Source organism: Boleophthalmus pectinirostris, unplaced genomic scaffold (assembly GCF_026225935.1).
Source record: "Boleophthalmus pectinirostris isolate CB_2022bp ecotype Guang Dong unplaced genomic scaffold, ASM2622593v1 HiC_scaffold_12, whole genome shotgun sequence".
NCBI classification, from domain to species: Eukaryota; Metazoa; Chordata; class Actinopteri; order Gobiiformes; family Gobiidae; genus Boleophthalmus; species Boleophthalmus pectinirostris.
In genome coordinates, this window is record NW_026571018.1 from 23,129,891 (window position 1) to 23,152,156 (window position 22,266).

The 22,266-nt window shown below is 38.4% G+C and overlaps 1 protein-coding gene across 1 annotated transcript; it reads right to left on the reverse strand.

Annotated features, from left to right (window-relative positions):
- Window positions 1-420: 420 nt before the first annotated feature.
- Window positions 421-20,428, reverse strand: phldb1a (pleckstrin homology-like domain, family B, member 1a). Its single transcript, XM_055148580.1, has 26 exons — window positions 20,204-20,428; window positions 18,926-19,024; window positions 18,231-18,354; window positions 17,631-17,801; window positions 16,557-16,679; window positions 14,530-15,425; window positions 12,925-13,113; window positions 12,314-12,445; window positions 12,080-12,217; window positions 11,481-11,609; window positions 10,682-10,837; window positions 10,164-10,274; window positions 9,662-9,748; window positions 9,425-9,565; window positions 8,796-8,903; window positions 8,519-8,677; window positions 7,787-7,912; window positions 7,460-7,552; window positions 7,315-7,393; window positions 7,012-7,156; window positions 6,618-6,702; window positions 5,674-5,820; window positions 5,300-5,350; window positions 4,512-4,731; window positions 1,911-1,996; window positions 421-1,214 (listed from the first exon to the last, which is right to left on the reverse strand). The coding sequence occupies exons 1-26, from the start codon at window positions 20,225-20,227 to the stop codon at window positions 1,074-1,076; spliced, it is 3,960 nt and encodes a 1,319-aa protein (XP_055004555.1). The 5' UTR covers window positions 20,228-20,428; the 3' UTR covers window positions 421-1,073.
- Between the last annotated feature and the right edge of the window lie 1,838 nt (window positions 20,429-22,266).

Below are 22,266 nucleotides of genomic sequence, written 5' to 3' on the forward strand. Positions count from 1 at the left end.
TGAGCTGTTTATTTTAAAATAAAAGTTACATGCTCTTTGCCTGGCCTCGTCTCGAGGAAGTGTTTGTGATGTCAGATTTCTCCCCATTGAATCATGCGTGTAAAGATGCATGTAATTAGAGGCATGTTTGTAGCTGCTTTTATTTCTGTCATGTTTTCTGCAGTGTTCTATAATGAGGGGCACATATACATGCATGCACTACAATGCAGTGTGAAGTTAATGAGTCTATTAGTAAATCACACCACCTGACTGCTCCTAAAGGGGGCATCTATACAACGTTTCAAATAGAGCTTATGAAATCTCTGACTAAATTATAATTAACTTATTTGCTCACCTTTGTTTTCATTTGAGACACTAATTAGGAATTTGACAAGTTGTTCTCTGCGATGTCAAAACAAAGCAAAACAATGAGACCTTTAATTTGTATTTTATTACATAGTGGTTTACAATACTGTTACTTGGTATAACATATTTAATAGATTTATTTAAACCTTTACAAAAAGTGACTTTTTAATAGTTACACAAACATGTATTGCTGTTTTATTTGCATGTAGAAAAATCTTAAATATGAACTATATAAAGTTATTATTTTCTTTGTAAAATATTAATGTAAACTATTTGGCACCAAGTGACATTTTAATAAATAATTATAGAATTTGAGATTATTAATTATGCCTACAGTTAAACATAGGCTTTAAGTAAAAATAGTATAAAAATGAATTCTGAACAACATGCAAACAGTAAAAGCAGTAAACAAAATGCTATTAAGTAACTAGTAAAGTAAAAATCTTCTCTTGTTTCTTGTCTCTTGTCTTTGTTTTTCCTGAAATTATGAGTTCATCTTAAGATGCGTGTGGACTATTGACAGGTCACACTGAAGGGACACTGGAGGGACATACACTTATGCATTATTCAGAGCACCTTTGTCTCCATAAGCCCTCATTTGCTGCAGAGCATCAGGCGTTTTGTGTGAGCCTCAGATGTCCATCCTTGGGCTGGTTTCACCTTGAGCTCCTTTGGCGCTGGAGCGGCGCGTTCATCTTCGCCCGCAGGTGTCTGCCTCTCTCTCTCTCTCAGCTCATAAACTGTGTGTAGCCCTCTGCGCCCGTTACTATGACGTCCATCCAGATGCGCATGGCCTCAGGGGACGGAGCCACCATGAAGTAGAGGCGGTCGTGGGTCTTCACACAGAAGGTCAAACATGGGTTTGGGCTCTGGGGACACATACAGGCCTTTAGTACAAACCAGAGCCGCACCTGTTGCTCCCTTTGTTCACATGCACTGAATTTGCCACAACAACACAATGTATAGTGTCAATAAATACATAAGGTCACATGGAACTGTCCAATTCAGCACTTTTGGAAGAAAAATACATTTAGTGCTCACAGAAACAACACCATTGTGAAAAAATACGATTTGGGTGTCTTGAAAGGCACTATATAAATGCAGCGATTCATTAATTAATAATTAATGAATGGAAATTAGCATCAAACTTTTTTTTTGCAAATGCATTTTTAAACAAATAGTATATATGCTGTATGTAAAATACTCAGACAATCTAAAAAGAATCTAAAACTAAATTAAATGCCTTATGTATACTATATTAAACTTAAACTTAAATATTATTTATTGATATATATTTTTGATTACATTTAATTTATTGAAGATTTGAAGGTTGAGCCATTTGGTATTAGAAAAGCAGCTCTAATCATTGATAGAATCATAAGAAAAACATTATTATTTTTTTTTAATTAATGATGATTCTAAAAATATAGATATTTTATTTATAAATTTTGCCAGGTGACAGAGCTGCTCATATATTTTAATTGAAAATATGAATCTTTCTCCCAATGTAACTTAGGCCCTAAAACTATAAAACTAAAACTATAAGGGATAAAAGAGCTGGTTACCTTGTAGGCACTGCGCAGGTGATCATAGTAAACCTCTTCAATAGCCTGGAAGTAGATTAGTCCTTTCAGCTTGGTCTCGTGCTTGTCTGCAAAAAAGAAGAGTAAAAAAGAGAAATTAAGATACAAAATATTACGTCTTCCACTGATGCAAGACCCTGCCATTACAAGAAGAAGACATGAAAACGGGCCGTTGATTGAAACGCACATTACACATGAATTTAAAATAAAATTCTAAAATTATCAAAACATTTTTTTACTGAAACTTACATTTACATATTTAATAATACACCACTCTATTATGTCGTTTGGTGAACAATATAGAAAAAACAGAAGTATAGAAAAATATATCTTTTTTTTGCTTGTTTGTTTTAAATGAAGTCCAATTTTTTCAATCTTAGGACACCCACAAGTGCAACAAGAATTATTTTGCTACTTTCATGAAATTGGGGCAGTAAAATTCTTCCAGTGGACTGAAGTGGGAATTTTTGTTTTGTACATCTTACATTGTGGAGCAACTGTCCTCCAGAAAATTCAAGACCAATTTAAATCCAGATGTTGAACAAAGGAGAAATGATCCCCTCTAGCTCAATGTAATCCATGAATATGTATATATAGGTATGAGCCGCCAGTATCAGAAGACGGGTTAATTACAAGTACAGGTCTATTTGAAGCGACGCCCCAAGTCTCAAACATCTTATTAATCTGACTTGTTTTCCTCAGTTGCACTTGCTTGTGTGTTTAAGCCTTTTCTCCCATGAGCCATGTTCTTTCATTGAGATCTTAGACAAAAGGAAAATGTGTTTCTTTAGGTAGAAACCAGGTCACAGTTTGCATCTGGTCCTTTGATTACGTTTATCAAATATCTTGAGGTAGTTCGAAATCAACGTGTTATGAAGAGGTTGGTAGCTGTTTTTGTTGGAAGTGCTTTGAGGAAAAAATATTGTAGGACAGCGGTTATCTGACTTTTCTCAGCAACTACCACTACCACTACCAATAATCTGTATTGTTGAGTTACAAAAAACAAAAATAAAATTGAAAAAAAATAAAATTGAAACAAAAATTTTACCAGGATTTTTTCAATTATATAATAACAAAGCAGAAAGAACAAACTCAATTTTAAAATATCCTCCATCAAGGGCTAAACCAAGGGCTAAGTCCACAATTCAAAGTGAGTTCAACCTGGACTAAGCATCGGTCTTTCAGGTCCCAACCAAAGGAGACCTATATTTTAATATGAACATCATTTATTTTTATTTTTCAAGTGCACATGACACAAAGCAAACGAAGTATGACTTTTTTCTGTCCCTCCTTTCCATAAGTCAAATCTGCTTAGTAATGAGTTAAATGTTTTTGAAATGTGAGTTTCGTTTTATTAGTCACGAACAAGCCAGAAGCTAGCCTCCTCACCGAGAAAAACACTTTTAGAGAAAGACTTGCATCTTGTTTCATCACCATCATCATCACCATCATCATCGTCAAGAGTGAGGGGGTGAAGAGGCTAGTCAAGTTAATGGAGCCAGCCACGAGTAGTAATAAAATTGATACTTCATTATCAATACGACTGTAACCAGCTGTGTCAACGCATAAGTGGACTTGTACACAATCGTCCCATAGTGAATTACATGACTATTACTACAAATAATAAACATGCAAAGGCTATTGACATTTGAGTTGTGATGTGCTAAGTTTGGATAAAAAATAGATCAAACTGATTTTATAGCGAAATTTAAAACTGCACTGTGTAACTTCTCTGATGTATGGCTAGCCACCTGCTTGTCTCCATAGAGACAAACGTGTTGGTCTAGCATTTACTTCATGTTAGTGTTTTTACTGCTCAGAAATACCTAAAAAAAAAAAAACATGGATTCTTACAGTGAGTAAAATTGCCTCTCCACAGATCTGGCCTGTAACATGGCTTAGTAAAGTCACCTGCTTGTCTCCATGGAGATATATAAGTTTCATGCTATACTGTGGCACATTCTAGACAAAGCAATAACATCTCCACGTGGACAAGCACGTAGTAGGCCTTCCGAACAGAAAGTTACATAGTGCAGTATTTTGTCTTCTTATTGTCCCCTAAAACGCAATTGAGTTTTCTTTTCTTTCTTTTTCACTTTTCAAAGGCACAGTGGAGCTAAAGGGCAGGAAGCAATGAAGAGCCCACAGGTGACACTTGGCTTAACTTCAAACTACACACTGCTGCAGTGATCTATTGATGCTGTTTCTGGTTTGCGCTTCTGGGCTTTTAGTTTCGATTAAAGTCAAATGTAACAGCGCACATGATAACCTGCGAGCAGTGTCCTTCCTCTCAAACAATATTGTGTAAAATGTCAGAAGGGCTGTACAATATATTGCAGTCAATATAGATGACCACAGCAAAAAAAAAAGAAAAAATAAATAATGTTATATGTGTAGTTTAGACCGAAAAACTGAAATGCATGAGTTTCTTATATTAGTTTGTCAGTTTATATTTCAGTCTATCACAAATCTAATCCCAATCCCAATATATTTATATAATATATATATTTTTTTTTACAGAATTATGCATCACTGTTTGTCAGAATAAAACATTCAACAAACCAATGACTCTATAGTCCTTACCTGCATAGTAGCAGAAGTTCCTCTTGATGCGGTCAAAAACAAACCAGCGTTTTTTCCATGATTTGATTTTCCCGCCCATTTTGACCAGGTGACCTTTGCACATTTTCTCGGTGAGGATGATGAAGGGGCAGGTGTCGATGTTGTGGCCAGACGACTCCACATGAGCGCGCAGGTCAAACTCCTCCTTCAGGTTTGGGAGATAGCGTGTCATGGGACGAGCCTGAAGGAGAATAACACAGAAGATTGTGTGATAATAATGATAGACTGCAATTCTGTGCCTCTGACCATTATGTTATCACTCCCACATGTTCAGGTATTCAGTGCGTTGCTCTTTGTCAGAATCAAACCATCAACTTTCAGATTCATGGGTGAATGTCTCTAATTAATGAGCTATTTGCAAAGACCTTTCCCAATAAAAAGTAGATAAAAAGCAAGAGGGCAGCAGGACAAAGCATCAACAACTTATCCTGTGTCCTCCATCTAAAAAAAATTTAATGATAAAGTAAACATTTAATTCAAAGGTTCTGTAAACCTGAATGAGATAGTATTGTTTGTTTGTTTGTTTGTCCTCCATCTAGAAAAGTATAAAGAAAATCTCCATATTAAAGGTACACTTTGTAACTTTTCTTTCCAGCTCATCTCTCTGGAGCTGATACTGCTTTGCCTGGAATGTTGCCAGTATGGCTTTAAATGTATACATTTTGCACTTCAATTGCTATTCAATTACATGTTTTCATTGCAGGTAAAATACACTGAAAAACATGTATTCTTACTGTGAGCGGGCTCACCTGAGTCGCTTCACCACAGTTCTGATCCGTAACTTGGCCTGCTTGAGTCACCTGCTTGCCCCCATGGAGATAGATACATTTAATATACATACTGTACATTTCATGTATGTACTGTAAATTCCAGGCAAAGCAATTGAGAACCAGAAAAATTAGATCGTACACCTATCTTTAAGCACATTATAGAAGTAAATAGTTTTATTCACTAATTAAGTCTGTTACATGTGGATGTTTTAAAGGATTTGCAAACAGTTGTTTTCTCATAACAATTAAAAGCAGTCAGGTTAAAGCCATAATGATGTGTAATACCCCTTTACTATCATGCATCTGTTTATGATCTGAGCACCTTTGATGAGGCCCTCCTCTTTTCCACTGACCTGAGAGAAGTGCTTCTCTCTCATCTTCACCTCCTCCTCCACCAGCCTCCTCCTGTGGGCTGCCTCGTCCTGCAGTCGTCTCTCCGCCTCCTCCCGCCTCCTGCGCTCCTCCTCCAGAATCTGCCTTCGCGCCTGCACCTCCCTCTCCTGGGACCCCCGCGCCGAAAGAAAAGGCACACCAAATAACAAGGAGCAAAGGCGGAATATGTTAAGGCTGGGCAAATATTGCAATACAAAGTAAACGAAAGTCAAGAGGGGGCACAGGAGAATTCGAGTCCCAATCCAGGGTTTTGTAAAATATATCCCCATGGTGTGTACTGAGACATGTGAGCTTTGCTGATGAAAATGATCCTTTGCAGCTTTCAGACATTTATTTTCAGACATGTCGACTTAAAAGATGGCTGTGATTCGGTATGATTTAATACCTGCCTACTTTGGTTCCACTTGTAGAAATAACACAACTCAATAAAGTTTTACATTTAAAGTTACTGTAAGTAGAATGCTATTGAGTTTTGAGAGAGATTTTCCTTTATGCAAGTGAAGTGTATAAGTCAGTGTTGAGGCATTAGCATAAGTAACACATTTATTTATTGTTAACACATTTATTTATTGCAACAATATGCAGTTTATTTGTATTCTGTATTTATGATGAATAGACCATATATTTGTTCTTTGTCCTTAATAAAGAAGAAGAATATATAAATAATAAGCAACATCATCAGTCTTCCGCAACAGGTAGTACGATAAATAATTGAGTTAAATATATATATTTTTTGTTTTAGTGATAATTATGTGTATTTATAATTCCAATAATTATTTTGTATTATTTAAGTATAAATTCAAGGGTAGTGTTTAAAATGTAGGTACACTTTATTGGGAGTACAGAAACAGTGCATTATATCATTGGTGAAAAAGTTCTTGAAAACTTGTGTTTCCAGACTCACTCTGTTCTCCATCAGCCTGGCCTTCTCCTGCTGCGCCTCCCTGAGCATCCTCTCCATCTCGTCGATTCTCTGGGCCTCGAGAGCGCTGCCACAACCACACACAAAGAAAGCAGCTGGTGATCATTTTGTCAGTAACACTAACAAACAAAAATCACTGAGCACAGCAAGAGTTTTCCCCTAAACAAAACACACACTCTCTGGATTTCTAACTTCACAGATGGGACACTTCAAAAGGGTTGGCATGGTAACAGATAGTGTACCCTCCTCATGTGAGCGTCCATAAAAACCAAACATGTTGTCAGAGGAACAAAGCGGTGACCCTTCTCCAGGGAAACAGGGCAGACTTAAGTGTTCCCATGGAAACAGAGCCAATTGCTCATTTCCAGTCTCTCACCTTTCCGGGGAACAGGCAGAGTTACCAGCAGACACACTGGTCTCCAGACTGTCTGAGCTCTCCAGACTCAGGGTGTCGAATGCCTGGCTGCCAACAGAGGGCGCCTGGTGGTGTAGAATGGAGTGATGGACTGAAGAAGAGGGGTCTAGACAAGAGAAACATCATTATAAAAACTTACACAGCCTCACAGTGCCCTCTTCTGATGCAGATAAGACTCTGCATTCCGGAAAGGTAAACTTTATCTAATAACTCATCCAAAGTGCAATAAATGATTTCATTGTTAAATATGTAAAGATACATTACCTTTGCTCTGAGGAGACAAATATTTCCTCGACTCTGTATCTAAGGGATTTGGAAGGTCTTTCAATACCAACTGGAAGTCCTACAAAATAAGTATTGTTTAAGATACATAATAGTAATTGGTAAGTGTAAAATAAATTGTACTGACCTTGGCCATTTTGTCATGAGAAGTTCCACCATTGCTGATCTGAGAACTAGATGTGACATGTGCAACCTCATCTTCAGATTTAGATTTTTGCAACTTTAGAAAAGGGCAAGAAAAAAAAAATCATGTTCAATAATACACTCTGATCCATTGTATAAAACAAAAACTAACACACACATATTCACACCAGAACTCAATCTATTTGTCCACTAGAGTGCCCAGTCGTCATATTTAAAACTGGCTATAGACAGTTGAACCACCAGTAAACAACACCTCCATGAGCTCCATTGTTTCCGGAGTTTATGAACTCTGGACACAGGTGAGATTTACCTGCGCATGTCTTCGCGCAGAAAAAGACTTGGCAGGCAGCGGGGGCGGGCAGGACTGGGGCTCTCCAGCAGCCATGATGTCCTGGTACCAGCGCTCCAGGTTAATAGGAGGCAGTTCATGATGATTCTAAGTGACAAGAAGCATTCAGCCATACTCAGCAGAGAAGCATCATAAACAGCCATTTACCATCACAGTGCTGTCTGAGCAGTGTTCATTTTGTCAACTAAAATATTTTGTCAATTTTTTTCTAACTTAAACTAAATGAAAAGTAACCATAATGGATAAAATTACATACATTTATGTTGACTAAAACTATGACTAAAATGTTATATTTCATCAGCTGTACTGATATTTTAATAGTATTACAAAAACAAAACAAAAAAAAATGAATGAAAGAAATGTGTGGAGACTAGATCAAAATTCCACTTTTCAATTACAGAACCCTTCACTAGACTGTATACAAACTACACATCCATGGAACACGTCTACTCTGTACATCCCATGAAGAAAAACAATACAGGTTATCATAATTAAAATGAAATAATATATTTCTCGTTGAACTATGAATTTAGTCGACTAAATTAGCATGATCCTTTCTTTGATGAAAAATTGAATAAAACAAACAAAAAAACATAAAATATTTTAGTGAAAAGACTAAAATTACATTAAAATTTCTTGCCAAAATGAACACTGTCAGAGGGTAAAAATAAACTGTATGACAGAGGAACAAACCTGGACGGAGAGAAAGGAGGAGGAAGCAGGTGTGTTTGAGTGACAGGTGAAAGTAGACTCAGAGGAGGCGAGCTGGAATGATGCGAGAGAAGTGGAAGGAAAGTGATCGAGCCTCTGCAGCCCAAAGATCTGACTGAGCTGATTGACTGTTATGTACTCCTGTGACATGAAAAGCCCATTCACAAACAAAAAGGATCAAGAAGGAAAGAAGAGAAGTTACCAACCAGCAATGAGTTACTAATGAGTGAAGTTATAGAAACAGCCATAGAGTTTGTACCTCACAAGGCACAGCGAGAGACAAGCAATGGAGAGTGGCAGGAGAGGTGGGAGCTTGCACAGAGGCACTTCCATACATCTTAAAGACATCAGAGAGCCTGAGGTACTCCTATTTTGTAGCCAAAACAAAAAGTTACACCTCCTGAAGATGGTAAAGTATCCCACGTGTCCGACATGCTACTATAAAATGCAGTGTTAGTTTATAAGGCTATTTGGAAAATGTTGTAACATATTCCTACATATGATCCAATCAGAGTACTGTATTCTGAATACTTAGAATACTTCCACATCTGCATTATATTATACCATAAAAACATGACATTGGATTAAATTTGTAGGACTGTTTGTTATGCATGTTAAGCACTAATTAGTCTTTTAAATATCATGCACTTTTAAGCCTAAATTGCAAGATCAAGTGCCACCATGAATTCCTTTCATTTTTGGAAAAGAACTGTATTTTGAATACTACCAAATGAAAGAGTAACTGTACCAGAATACAGTTACTCCAAATGAGTATTCTGAATATGTATTTTCAGTATGTATTTAGTTACTTGCCAACACTGTTTATGAGACACAGCAGGATGAGTAAATGTAGTCACAACAGGAATGCATGGTCTTTGCTACATTTACCTCTTGAAGCCTAACGGGGAAAGGGTCATTACAGAGCTCTGAAGAGGGGTTACAGGAGGACAAGGAGGAAGAGGAGGGACCTGAGCTACAAGAAGCACCCTCCAACAAAACAAGATCTGATTCGCTGATGTGAAGAAAGCCCTGTTTGAAAAGGTTTATCCAAGTTAAAAGATAAAATGTGTGTCTATATTGTCCATAAGTAACCTCTGATTTGCATCAAAACACTGCTTTACTCACTTCTTTGATGTTGCTGTTGGGTGTTGGAAAATTCTTTCCTGTTAATGTCAGATAATTCCTTTCCAAAGCACACAGCCTGTCCTGCTCCTACAGAACCCAAAGGCATCACAGCATTATGAAAATACCAGCATTAAACATGACACATTATGCTCTTTTCATATATTTAGTATTCATGCATATACAGCAATATAAAGCAACGTGATGATAGAAACACATTAATTCATGTCCTATTCAAAACTTTAGGACTGACAGGCCCTGGCTCTTCATGGTGACATTTCACTATAGCAAGTAGGAGATTTTCATTCACTATATTTGTTTATTATTGAAAAATGAAGATGTGAGTAGGGCAGTGCAGAATCAATCAAACATACATGAATTAACTGAAATACCGCTTTAAGTAACTTTATGATGCGGGAACACTATAGTAACATAAAGCTTGATTTTACATAATATATCCCCTTTAATTCATTGGGCTTACAATGGCATTTACTACCTAAATTACCTTTTGCAGCAGATGCAGATTCACAGTCCGTTCCCTCATGATCTTCTCACATTCTTGAATTGCCTGGAGTCCCAGCTGTTTCACTTGAGCTTCCAATGCTGCTACTTTCTCCTGAAAAAGAAAGTACTGCCATTAGCATGTCATAACACATATCATCTAGGGCTGTAGGTGTGTGGGTATAATATTGTGTATATGCTGCAAATCATATTCTTTTCCCACATAATCAACTAAAATCATGCCCTAAGCAACAACTAGTCAAAAAGCAGGCAACAAAAGCTCTCAAAAAAACAGGTATTTTTGCAATATTTTAGGGTAAACCCAAAATACTCCCAATACTCCCAAATCTCAAACTGACTCACTCTAAGCATTCTCCCTTCTGCTGTGGTCCATATTATAATCTCAGTGAAATAATTTTGGTAGGCTGAGACTCCATCAGCAGATTAATCTACTAATCACCTAAAGTCCTACAGCTCTATGATCCTCCTGTGTGCATGTGTGCACATTTATGTTAGCCTGACCTTCCTCTGGGCCATGCTGCAGTGGTGATCAGCCTTCTCTTGTAGGAGTTGAGAGCTCTGAGTCTCTCTCCTCTCATCCAGACTGCTCTCCTGCTCCAGCTGACAGAACTCCAGCTCCTCAAACTGTTTGGTCCCACAGTCCAATGCCTCTGCTTTCTGCTCCGCACAGAGTAATATTATAGACCATTAATAAATACCAGGTACTCTTCACAACACACCACAAACATGCACACAGAAGCATGCATGGTCAGACTCAGGATGGTTAATAGTGTTATGTGTCTCAATTACGAAGTGGTTTAATAATACTTGACAGTGCAACATACATCTACAATGTTTGTGGAGACATGCTAATCACACTTATTTCTAGGAGTGGGCGATATTCCCAAGAAGATTTTTTCAGAGACAAGGTTATGATTTCTATTTTTATGCCTACTCATCCAGTTCTTCTCAGAGTACACACTTTCCCATGACTGGTTCAATCCACCTGTCACTCACTCATGACAGAGGCTGACCAATACATACATACTTCAAACCAAAAAATAGTGAATCACAATATGACAAGATCTCATCAATAAAGTAGACTGTCACACAATCGAATCACAATTAGATTTTTTTATCGCCATATCGCCCAGCCCTACTGTTTGTTACCATGTCAAATTCATCTCCACAGTTAATACACAAGCTTTTGTTTCAGCTGTGAAGATTTTGGAAAAGTAATCTGCAGCCATACGTTTGCACTTTATTACTATTTTTTCATAACTCACTGTTGCCAGCCAGTGGGCTGTGTGAGAACACTAACCCTGCTGAGCTGCTCCTGTATCTGCCCCTTTAGAGGCAGGGGGCACTTATCAATTTGCCTCTTCAGCTCATTGTACTCATTCCTCTGCTTTTCCAGGGCCTTCCGCTCGGCCGACACTTTAGCCCTCCCCTAAAACAGAAACACACACACACCGGTCCGCATTCAACACACAACAAGGCAGGGGAACAAAAAAAAAAAAAAATCAACAAATGAGGAGCCATGCTTTGAACAGTTAGGTAAAGGAACAGAAGCATATTTGATTAAGTTAGTCAGGAAATGGTAGGAAAGTTTTACAAGGGATGGATTAAAAGCCATAAAGAATTAACAATGTTCTTTTCAGACAAACATGCAAATTACTTTTACATAGTGTCATAAGTGCACGAGGGAAAAAGGCCTGGATACTTAGAGAAAATCTACTAATTAGCATGAATTCTAAAAAAGGCCTGTATCTTAAGTTGTGTGTATCTTGTGTGTGCGTCTATAAAGCATAATAGAGTAGCAGGTGAATCTTGCTGGCTGTTGTCCATGCACACATACAAATAAACACAAACACTCAATAGGTATTCACTGTCTGACAATGTTTGGTCAGGGGTCTGTACCTTGTCCTTCTCGTTCTGGGTGGTCTTGTCCAGATGACTGAGTTTGAGCTGCAGCTGAGCAATTACTTTGTGCTCAGCCTCCAACTGCTCCTGCTCTGCCTGCCGCTCGGCCTGTAGCAGGGCCTGCTCCATCTCCACCTGTACACATATGTTACATGTACTACATGTTACTATATGTTATTACCTCTATACAGTCAAACTAACACTGGAATAGTGATGTGTGTGAGACTTGACCTCATGTTTGGTCTCTGTTAGCTGCAGCTCTAGTTCACTGACTTTCTGTTTCAGTTCATCTACTCGCGCTAAAATTCTGCTCCTCTCATCCTCCAGGTACTTTTTCTCTTGACCAGCCAACAGCTCTGCACACTGCAGAGACAGAGGATGTTTTGAACAGGAATACACACAAACCACTTAAAAAAACAGAGGACATTTTGAATAAGAATACACACAAACCACTTAAAGAAGATATATTATGCTTCTTTCCATGTATTTAGAAAACTATATCATAAATATATATATTTTTTACATTTTATTTGTAGTAAACTACAGAAAAAGTTCATTGAGTTCCTGTTAACAAGAACTGAGTCCGTGCTTATTCAAAAATGGCTATGTAACATTTTTGGCCCTTACATGTATGACTGATTGGGAGTATATTTTGAAATATGCAAGCATTGAACAGTGGGTGGAGATCAGGAATATGTGAAAACTAACATTTTCTGAACCCTCAAATCTTGAATGCAGATTAACAGGATTATTCAAACATGCACGAATCAACTGAAATACATCTTTGAGTATGTTTATAAAGAAGAAACAAAGTTGTAACGTAATAAAACCATTCATGTTACCTCCTGATGTGTGCTCTCAGTGCTGCTGGACTCTTCTCTCTGGCTGCTCTCATCCACATCTTCAGGTGGGACCCTTTCTGCGGTGCCCCCCATCAGCCCTGTCCTGACCATGTTGTCCAGGTCCAGAGTGCTGTCCTCCTGGTTGTACTCCGCACACAGATTTAAGATGGCATCCAGTCTCTGACGCTCCTACACAAACACATTTGTTATAGATTCAGTACATAAGCTATAGCTGTCCTTGTGTGACATTGGGTCATTTAGGCAGCTGTCCCACAGCGACGGACATTAACAAGTGAAACTTGAGACAGCAGAGGCCAAAGATCATGTCATCTGTTCTGGTGAAGTTCCTTTTAAATTGATGATGAAAACGTGGAATTAGAGAAACAATAGTAAAACAGAACTCAAAATGATTACACAAAAAATATATATCAGCCCACTTCAAAAATTTAATTAATAGTTTTATTTTCTCTGTGACCGAGCTGGTGATGATAAAATATGTTCACAGATTCAGTCACAATAAAAATGTAATAACAGTTGATCAACTGTTGTGAAAGTGGTAATTAACAGTTTCAAAAAAGAACAATGGCCTCAGATGATATGTTGAATCTCTATTGTTGTTTTAATTTATTTGTTTGTTTGTCTGCATGAATTTAACTAGAACAATTTTTCACTTGTGAATCCTTAATCATATATTCAAAACAATTTGTAAAACTGTTTAACAAAGTAGTACAACATTTTGCATTTTGATTTATTTTACCTGCATCAGAAATGTTAGCTGGTTACATAACATTTAGCCAATTGTCTTTAAAATGTGATTGTTTTTACGGGTTTCATTTCACTGAGGATATCCTGTGTTTGTCCATTTTATCAGTGACAGGTATGCAATACGTATGGCTATTTAAAGATTACAAATACAACTGTTTGTATAAGGGTTTGCTAATACTTTGTTAACAAAATTAACATTGTATGTTTGACAAAACAACAATGTGACAAACACAAGAGGAGAACTTTCTAGCTAATCTAAATTAAGTAGAGTAGACTGTATAAATTTAAAGAATGTGGACATGTCAGTAGTGGGTCACAGCATGGACCTTACTGTTACTGTTTCTTCTGTATTTACTAGAAACCTTTTGGCTCCTGAAATAGTTTGTTGGTGCCTGGGAATAGTCCTGCCCCTTCCCTGCAGTACACTCAGCTCAGCTGTTTTGGGGGTTAAGAGTGGCAGGAGGTGTGAGCAGTAACTGGATACATAATCCTTCTATAATCATAAATACTTAATAATACAAATAAGACTTAAAAAAAAATGTGTAGTTGAGCTTGTGCACAGCAAAACTACAGGTTGTTTATTTGGTAAATATAGTGTTGGATCAGAGCCAGTCCCTGTGCTGTGGAGCTTAAGAAGAGCTGAAGAATGTTCCCCTGTGTGAGTAGGGCCACAGTGGTACTCTGGGGAGATGAGCTGTGGCTCTGGGCCAAGAGCCTCAGACAAGATATCTCAATGCAGACATGTTGTCTGCCGGCACTATAACTGCTTCGAGTAAAAATAAAAGTGTTTATTCTTTTTTAGCTCACTAACCTCTGTGTGCTCTTTTGTGCTGTACTCACCAGTTTCTCCATCTCCTGCTCACGCAGTCGCTCCTCTCTCTGATGCCGGTGGTACTCCAGGAGCTCCTCCTCATTGTCACTGATTTCAGAGATGCTGTTCTTACGTTCTCTTGTACATGGTTTTGTAAAAGTTGATTCCTTGTTACAGCTTAACTTCATGGTGGAGGTTTTCCTTTGGTTTTGAGGGCTAGCTAAAGGAGAGGATCTCGCAGAGCTTTGCCTCAGATGCCTGGTCCCGGTCTCTTTATCCTGCCCTGGGACAGGTGACTGACTCTGTCCATGCAGGGTCCTAATGGCTTCTACTTTAGAAGACGTTGTGAGTTTGCGTTGGCCCTGTGGACTCCCTAGTACTGGAGTAGTGGAGAGGGGTGAGGCGGTCCCTCTCCTGGAGGTGTGTGGGCTGATAGGGGGGCGGCCTGCAGACAGGGAGGGTTCTGGGGCCTTGAGTCTGTGCTGAGAGGGGGCAGTGTGGACGGGGCTGGAGGGTCTCTTCTGAAGAGTCTGTGTTTGGGGTCCAGTTGGACTTGGTGAAACTTCTTCCCTTGTGTTCCTCAGAAGCTTTGGGCTATCCTGTGGCCTCTGCACACCAGTGTTTAAGAGGAAGGTCCGTGGATGAGGGACAGGTGGCTGGTGTAAAGTGGGCATGCGAGGGGGCACTGGTGGGGTCTTGTTCCCTTCATTCTGATACAAAAAGCTGCCAACATTTTCATAGATTGACTCTTCTGTAGTATCACTTTTTCCATTTAGAAATGAGATATTAGAGCCCTGAGGAGCACATGGTTTGGTTGTTTTATCCACCTGTGATAGAGAGTCTGGAAAGGGTTTGGACAGGTTGTTTATCTGTAAGTTGTTGTTTTTGAAACTTTGATGGTTTCCATTTGTGACACTGTGCGACTCTGTAGAAACAAAAACAAGGCAAGAGCACTTGAGCATTCCAGTGAAATAAATAACTGGCATGCTTCACAAGGCAGTTGTAACAACAAAAACACACACAACCACACACAAGACAACCTGCTGGACCATGAGTGCTCAGTATTTAGCCTAAAGGACTTGTCCACCAGCAATTATAATGAAATAAAACAGTTATACTCTTACTAAAAAGACAGACATTTCCAACACATTCTAAAATGTCTATTTCTTCCTCATGGTTAAGAACATAGCATTTGAGTCTGACTCTGAGACAATGCCTCATGAAAATAGTGTATTCACTATTATATCAACTTGTACTGTATATATATTTTGTACTTACCATAATTTTACTTGTACATATAAAATTGTATTTGCGCCTTATTAAATGTGCACTACTTATTTTGAATTTATTATTGCCATTTATATTTTTTGCTCTCTCTTTGTTATTATAATTATATTGTAATGTGAAAGCTTTAGTGTCTACATAAGTATCTAAGTCTACTTGTACAATGTTTCCATTGAATGCATCCTCAGTTGTCAAACAAATGTGTACTGAGGAGGGCTGTATATAAACTTGTAAAACGCACATATATAAAGCTCAGTGGTTGGAATGATTTGCTCCTCAGTTGTGTTGTAATCCCACAGGGATCTGGAACAGCTAAATATAAAGGCATCACCCTGAACTGTACCTCATTGAGAGCAGATGAAATCAGGGCCTGGGCAGGAAGGAGTGGGCCTTACACACAAGGCTGGGTGTGGTGCCATATTATACTATACAGCCCACACTGCACAAGCCAAAGCGTTAAGGTCAGAGGAAAATGGGTTTTAAATACCATCTCAACAACACAAGGCTGCAGGAGCCACTTAGCTACAAAATAATACTCTATAAAAAATCTCCTTAACAAAGAGGTCACATGAGTGAAAAGTGGATTAGTGGGCCAGAGATAATTAGTTCAGAAGAAGCTATTTTTGAAAAGTGGCATACACACTGATTTGAGCCTAATGTTAAAACTGTTAGAATTGTGCACTTTTTAAATAAACATGTTGTATTTTTCATAATGATGTATTTTATGCATTATCCATGAACACATATTTTAAATGATAGTGTCAGTATTCACCGGTAGTACTGGTCTTGGTCATGGTCAACACTTGTCTCCCTGGCAGCATGCTCTTCATCCTCAAAGCCTCCTCTGGGTGGTTGAAGCGGAAAAAAGCCGACTGACCAAAACACAACATGCACCCTGAGACAAGAGAAAGAGATATTAAAATGTGAGGCAGGAGCTTTATGCAAAGTAACAGTAGTGACGTGAATAAAAGTAATTGAACTATTGTTAAATCTACTGTAATCACAATCTTACCATACAATTAACAGTGAAATATCCAAATACTCTTGCTGCAAAGTTTCTCATCATCAAAACAGCTCCGCTGTGTCCTATGATGTATATAAAATAAAGCAGGTTCAAAGCATTCATATCCCGGAGCAGCTGCCTCCACAGTGCCCTACACACACTGACGGATTGCTCAGATTCAAATGACAGTCCAGAGGAGCGGCTGGCCCAGGTCCCACGGAGAGGGGTCTGAGGGGGTGGGGCCTCCAAAAATGACTACAGGAATCTTATGTTATTTGTGCATTCTCATTTAAAGTTTTAAACCTTTAATGATGCTATTATCTTTTCTGTTTATGAAATAAAGGCAAAGCAGTCTATTTTTCAAAGACTTAACACTTTGTATAGTTAAGAATCTTTTAGTAAAAATAAATGATAAATGATGCCACTCACTCAAATTTAGTAAGCAGTTGATCACTGCAAACTTTACTATTACAGTTGTATTGTAACTTTTTTTTCTATGAACGGTGTGATATGGTCTTTCCATTTCCATAGAGTTATTCATTATTATTAAAGAATTATAGGTATTAATAATTTAGAATAGAAGATTATGTAGCAACAACATTTTATCCCAAACATGCATTGTAACTGTACTCCTAAATCGCCTGGCTGCCATATTTCTACATCTTAACTAGGCCCTACTACTTACGAGAACAAATGATATATTTTCCTAATTACCATACAAGACTCTAACTAAAGATATGAATAAAAAAAATTAAAGTAACAGACTTGCAGAACAGCAGGCATGATCGGAAGGAGAAAAAACAACAACAACAACAACAACAACAAGCAAGAGTTTAACAGTACCTTGCGTGAGGCGGTAGGGGCTGGTGATGGGCAGGCCATCCACAGAGCACTGGTGTCCGCATGGGTACAAAGTGATGGTGCCTCCCTGGTTCTCGATGTAGCAGTGCTGAGGTGTGATCCCGGGGCCCTGCAAATGGATATCCGTGACCCCGCAGCCCAACGTGGTCCTGCCTGGAACAACATGAAAACATTTTGTGTTACTGGAGAAGTCCCGTGAATACTTTAGGCGGGTATTCATAGGCTGAAGTTCAAAGCCAAACACATGTAGCAGCCGACGGGTCAAGGCCAGCGGGTGAGTGGGAAATATGTTTAACCTAAGCAACAGGTGCTCCAATAACAAAGATGCTATGTCATAATATTAACACATTACTAATTATACAAGCTAAATGCACATATTTTGCTAAGTGACTTGCCCAAAGTAAAAGATAAAGCTGCTTCATTAGCTAATATTTAGTGTGACTGATTGGATGTGCTACATACTACAGAACAAGGGTAACTTTAACTGCAAAACTTAATGTAATATTATTTAACTAACACAAATGTAAACAATGTGCTTCTACCAGTTGTTTGACAAAGATGAAGATGACGTGCTCAGCTTACCTGGAGGCAGTGGGAGCAGAGTAATGGCTGTACTCAAACGTCCACTTCCCAAACTAACCAGGTGAGGGCGCTCTGCCTGTACTTTTAGGGACTTGCCTGTTTCAATCAGATCCAAAGGTGTGCTCTGGAGAATCATACAGTAACATGTTGATTTACTTAGTGTTTGAGTTGTTCCACATACTGAATATGTTTTATTTTATGGCATCAGACTGAACATAATGTATGTAGACTGTAATGAGTTAAACATTGACCAAATAAAAACACATGTACATGAACATGAACATTTATGACTCCAAGCGTGAAAACAAAATATCATGTAATCAATTTTCAATATATATATATTTTTAGTCTCTTTGTTTACTTTGCCATTCTGGATTTGCCATTCTGCCACTCTGAGTGCAAAGCTTGCAATCAAACATGAAGCTCTTAAATTTATAAACATCAAGTCAAAATAAGATAAACATAGGAATGTGTTCCCATATACTCATACTCCAAAACAAATCTGTGACTAATCAGACTAAACTAGGGCTAGTCTAAACATGGACTAGGATAGGACAAAATCAAGTCTACATCAAAAGTGTGAACAAATCCCAAGACACTAATAAAAAGTTATAATTAAGTTTCTACAGTGATTGCATAACCCTGAATAAAAAGATCTATTTCCATCTCAAGCTGGCACTCAGGTAAAGACTCACCTCTAGAACCTGATGAGTCTGTCTTGCAGGGTCCATGTTATTCTTCCTCATTCTCTCCATGTCATCTGCACTCTCACAGTGATCTGACACATGAAAATCCTGGCCATAGAAACACATAGACATATATAATATGAGAGGAGCCAGTGATGAATGGGAGCAATGGGACTGTGCTACTCCAGTTGTACTACAATAGGAACAGTGCTTTCCTTAGAAATCTTTCTGGCCTAGTTGAAAGCCCATGTGACCCAATGATTATAGTGGGCCATTGTTCCCCTAGAATGCCACAGTTATTACCATGAGGAAGCTGGTATCTAATGAAGCCTCTATTAAAGAAATATTAGAAATAGAATATGTACTTAAATGAACAGGATTTCATTCAATTCTATTTCAATACTGAGGAATGGACTTGATACTCAATTCCAATTCTGATACAGAGGAAAAAAAAAAAGACACTCTCTTTAAACAATAAAAAGAATGTTTTAACATTAAATAATAGTACTTTATTTTATGTTACCATGTGACCTTATATCTGTGTACTCATTCAGTGGTCCAGGTAGGTTCTGTAGTGGTCTATGGGCATACGCTAGTCTGTGTGCTCTGATACAGCTCAAGATCATTCTATAGCTATTAGAGAAGGTTCATTTCTGTCCTGTGACTTTTTTAGCATCGATACCTGCTCAAATGAGCACCTATTTTCTATACCAGTTTTAGTGTTGATTAGTATCTGATTTTCTATACTTTTGACAACCCTAATATAAAGACATGAGTTTGTTTTGTTTACGTTTGTCTGCTTCCCATATGTTGTGACTACTCAGCTAAAACTGATTTGTCTTCCTCCATGGCCCACATGGTGGTTAGGCATATCATTATAACATTCCAAGAAAAAGGAGATACAACAGTCTGCTGCACAGTCTTATTTTGTCTATACTAGATGAACAATATCAAATTTTAAAGATTTAGATCTGGATGAGGCAACAAAAGCACACTCTTTAGTGTACAAGTTCAAGGTTGATGTTCCAGTACATAGTAAGGATGGCTAATTTCTAATCTTGAGAAAATCTTCATAATGAAATACAAACTGGTAATTATTTGTAAGAAAGCACATAAATTTACATTCTAAAGATGCATATTATTGTTTTCATTTAGCTCCAGTTGTATTGTATCTTACGGCGCTGCATGGATTGCTTTTGTCTCTCACTTCTATTATGATCTGTAATCAAACTCCACTTCATTCACAAACACACAAGCCACATGACTGACAAAAACAAAATGTGTAACCTCTTCACGGCCCAGTGCTGTCATCAGTGATGTATTAAAATTAGGCAAAACCCCATCCACAGCTGCTATAGTCCCAGAATGGCCCTGGCTGCCGGAGACAACAGGGCGTTCTCTCTCTCTCTCTCTCTGATGTCACCTCACAGACGAAACCGACAATCACAAACAATCACGAACAGTGTGTAGGAGCCCTGAGAAGACCCACTGACATGCTAGATACGTCCCCTTTGTCTTGCCACAGCCTGTCAACACTGGCCTCTTTACGCCCAGACACAGGACCAAAGAGTGGGCAGGGGGCCTGAGTCATGCAGTACATAGTGGGTTCTAGCACATATGTTTCTGCCCCCACAAGCCCCTGCAGTGACTGGAGGTCCACGCCCATGGCTGGAGAATAGTTTTAAAGCATGCAAATGTAGGGCCTCAGTCTGTACTCTGTCATTATGGGGACAGTTATGCCCTTCAGAGTTGCCATGAGCTGCTGAAAATAGACACCACCGCCAGCCGCACAGTCTGGGCTGCTACTTTTAAAGCGAAATCCCTTCCTAGGAATAAATGTGGTTTATTTTGGCTAAAGACCCCAGAGTCTATTTTAAACTTTACTTGAAGACTGATAAAAAAGTTAAGTGGTAGTTTGAAGAATTACATGACTGGCAAGTGTGCTATCATGTAAAGTAAGTAAGCCATGCAACACTTACCATTGTTGAAAGATTAAATTAACAATCTCATTCTCATTGGTACTGATAAAAGCAGTATCCACATAATGTTTACGTCTTGAGTCTAGCTTTTTTCATTCACAGCGATCTCCTTTGAGCTCCTCTGCTGCCCCCTTCCCACCCCTTCTCCTCCCTGTCCTGGTGCAGAATTACAAGTTACAGGGGGACATGTTATCAACACACCCTGTAAATCATTGCATTGACTATTTAGCTCTAATGTTGATTCCTTCCATACGCAGAGATGACAAGGTTGCAATTAATGGTTTTATTATTTAAATAGTCATTCTAGTCAATTCAAGTTAAAAGTAGTATGTACTTTGAGATGTTATTATTAAGGGAGGCGTATGGAGTGGAGATTCTGACTGGCCAGGGTTTGGGATGTTTTCACTGTAGCATTGAGGGAGGATATTTTGGACCACTCCTGATGATGATGAGAAGAGGCTATGGGGAAAGCAGGTGTTAAAAAGTTAAAAAGAGTTAAGTCAGTGAGCAGGCAGGAAATGACACGTGGCAGCACTTTGGAAACTTAATTTTAAAAAAGTGCTCTGGACCAGCTGTGTAAGAGGAACATTTCAGATATCAACAAAAAGGGGGCTTGTGAAGACATCTCAGTAGACATCCCACAAGACAATTTGGCTTGGACCCATAAAGAGTGGGAGAAAAGGCACCACTATTGATCTCTGAAGGTTTTTCCCATGGATGAAGCCAGGGAGGATAGGGACAGGAAGTGAAGATGACTCACAGAGGAAAAGAGAAAGCAAATAAACAGCAACAGCAGCACCAAGTATCCAGATGGTGCTTGACTTAAACGCTGTGGCGTGGCGTTATAGCATACATGTGCTTTAGAGCATTAGCTATAAAATGTTTTGCACTAAATACCACCTACAAATTCATACTGCCAAATCTAAACCAGGTTAAAAATAGAACTAAACCGCAAGAATTTGAAAAGTTTATACATTTTGTCCAGCTAGATCAAATAAAAAAATATAATTGTGTGTGCTGCTGCTAAATGACATTTTGCTGTAAAGCTTTACATATTTAGTGAAAATGGTATGGTAGTCTATTTGCTTGAAGTTAAGTAAACAGCCAGGGGGAATGTAAACAGAATACCGGACAGATTTCCTCAACATCTGCCGTGCTGCTTCCCATGAGTAAACAACAATGATAAACAAGTTATGTTTACAAATCTAAATTCTAATGCATCTCCATAAAAGGCCAATTCTTATACATAATAGCCTTCACAAATACACAGATTTTGGCTCCAAAACACAGCAAGTAATTGAAGTTTACAACACAAGCTTATGAGGAAAAATTATGATACATTTGACAAGATTTCTATTCTAATTTCAGTCA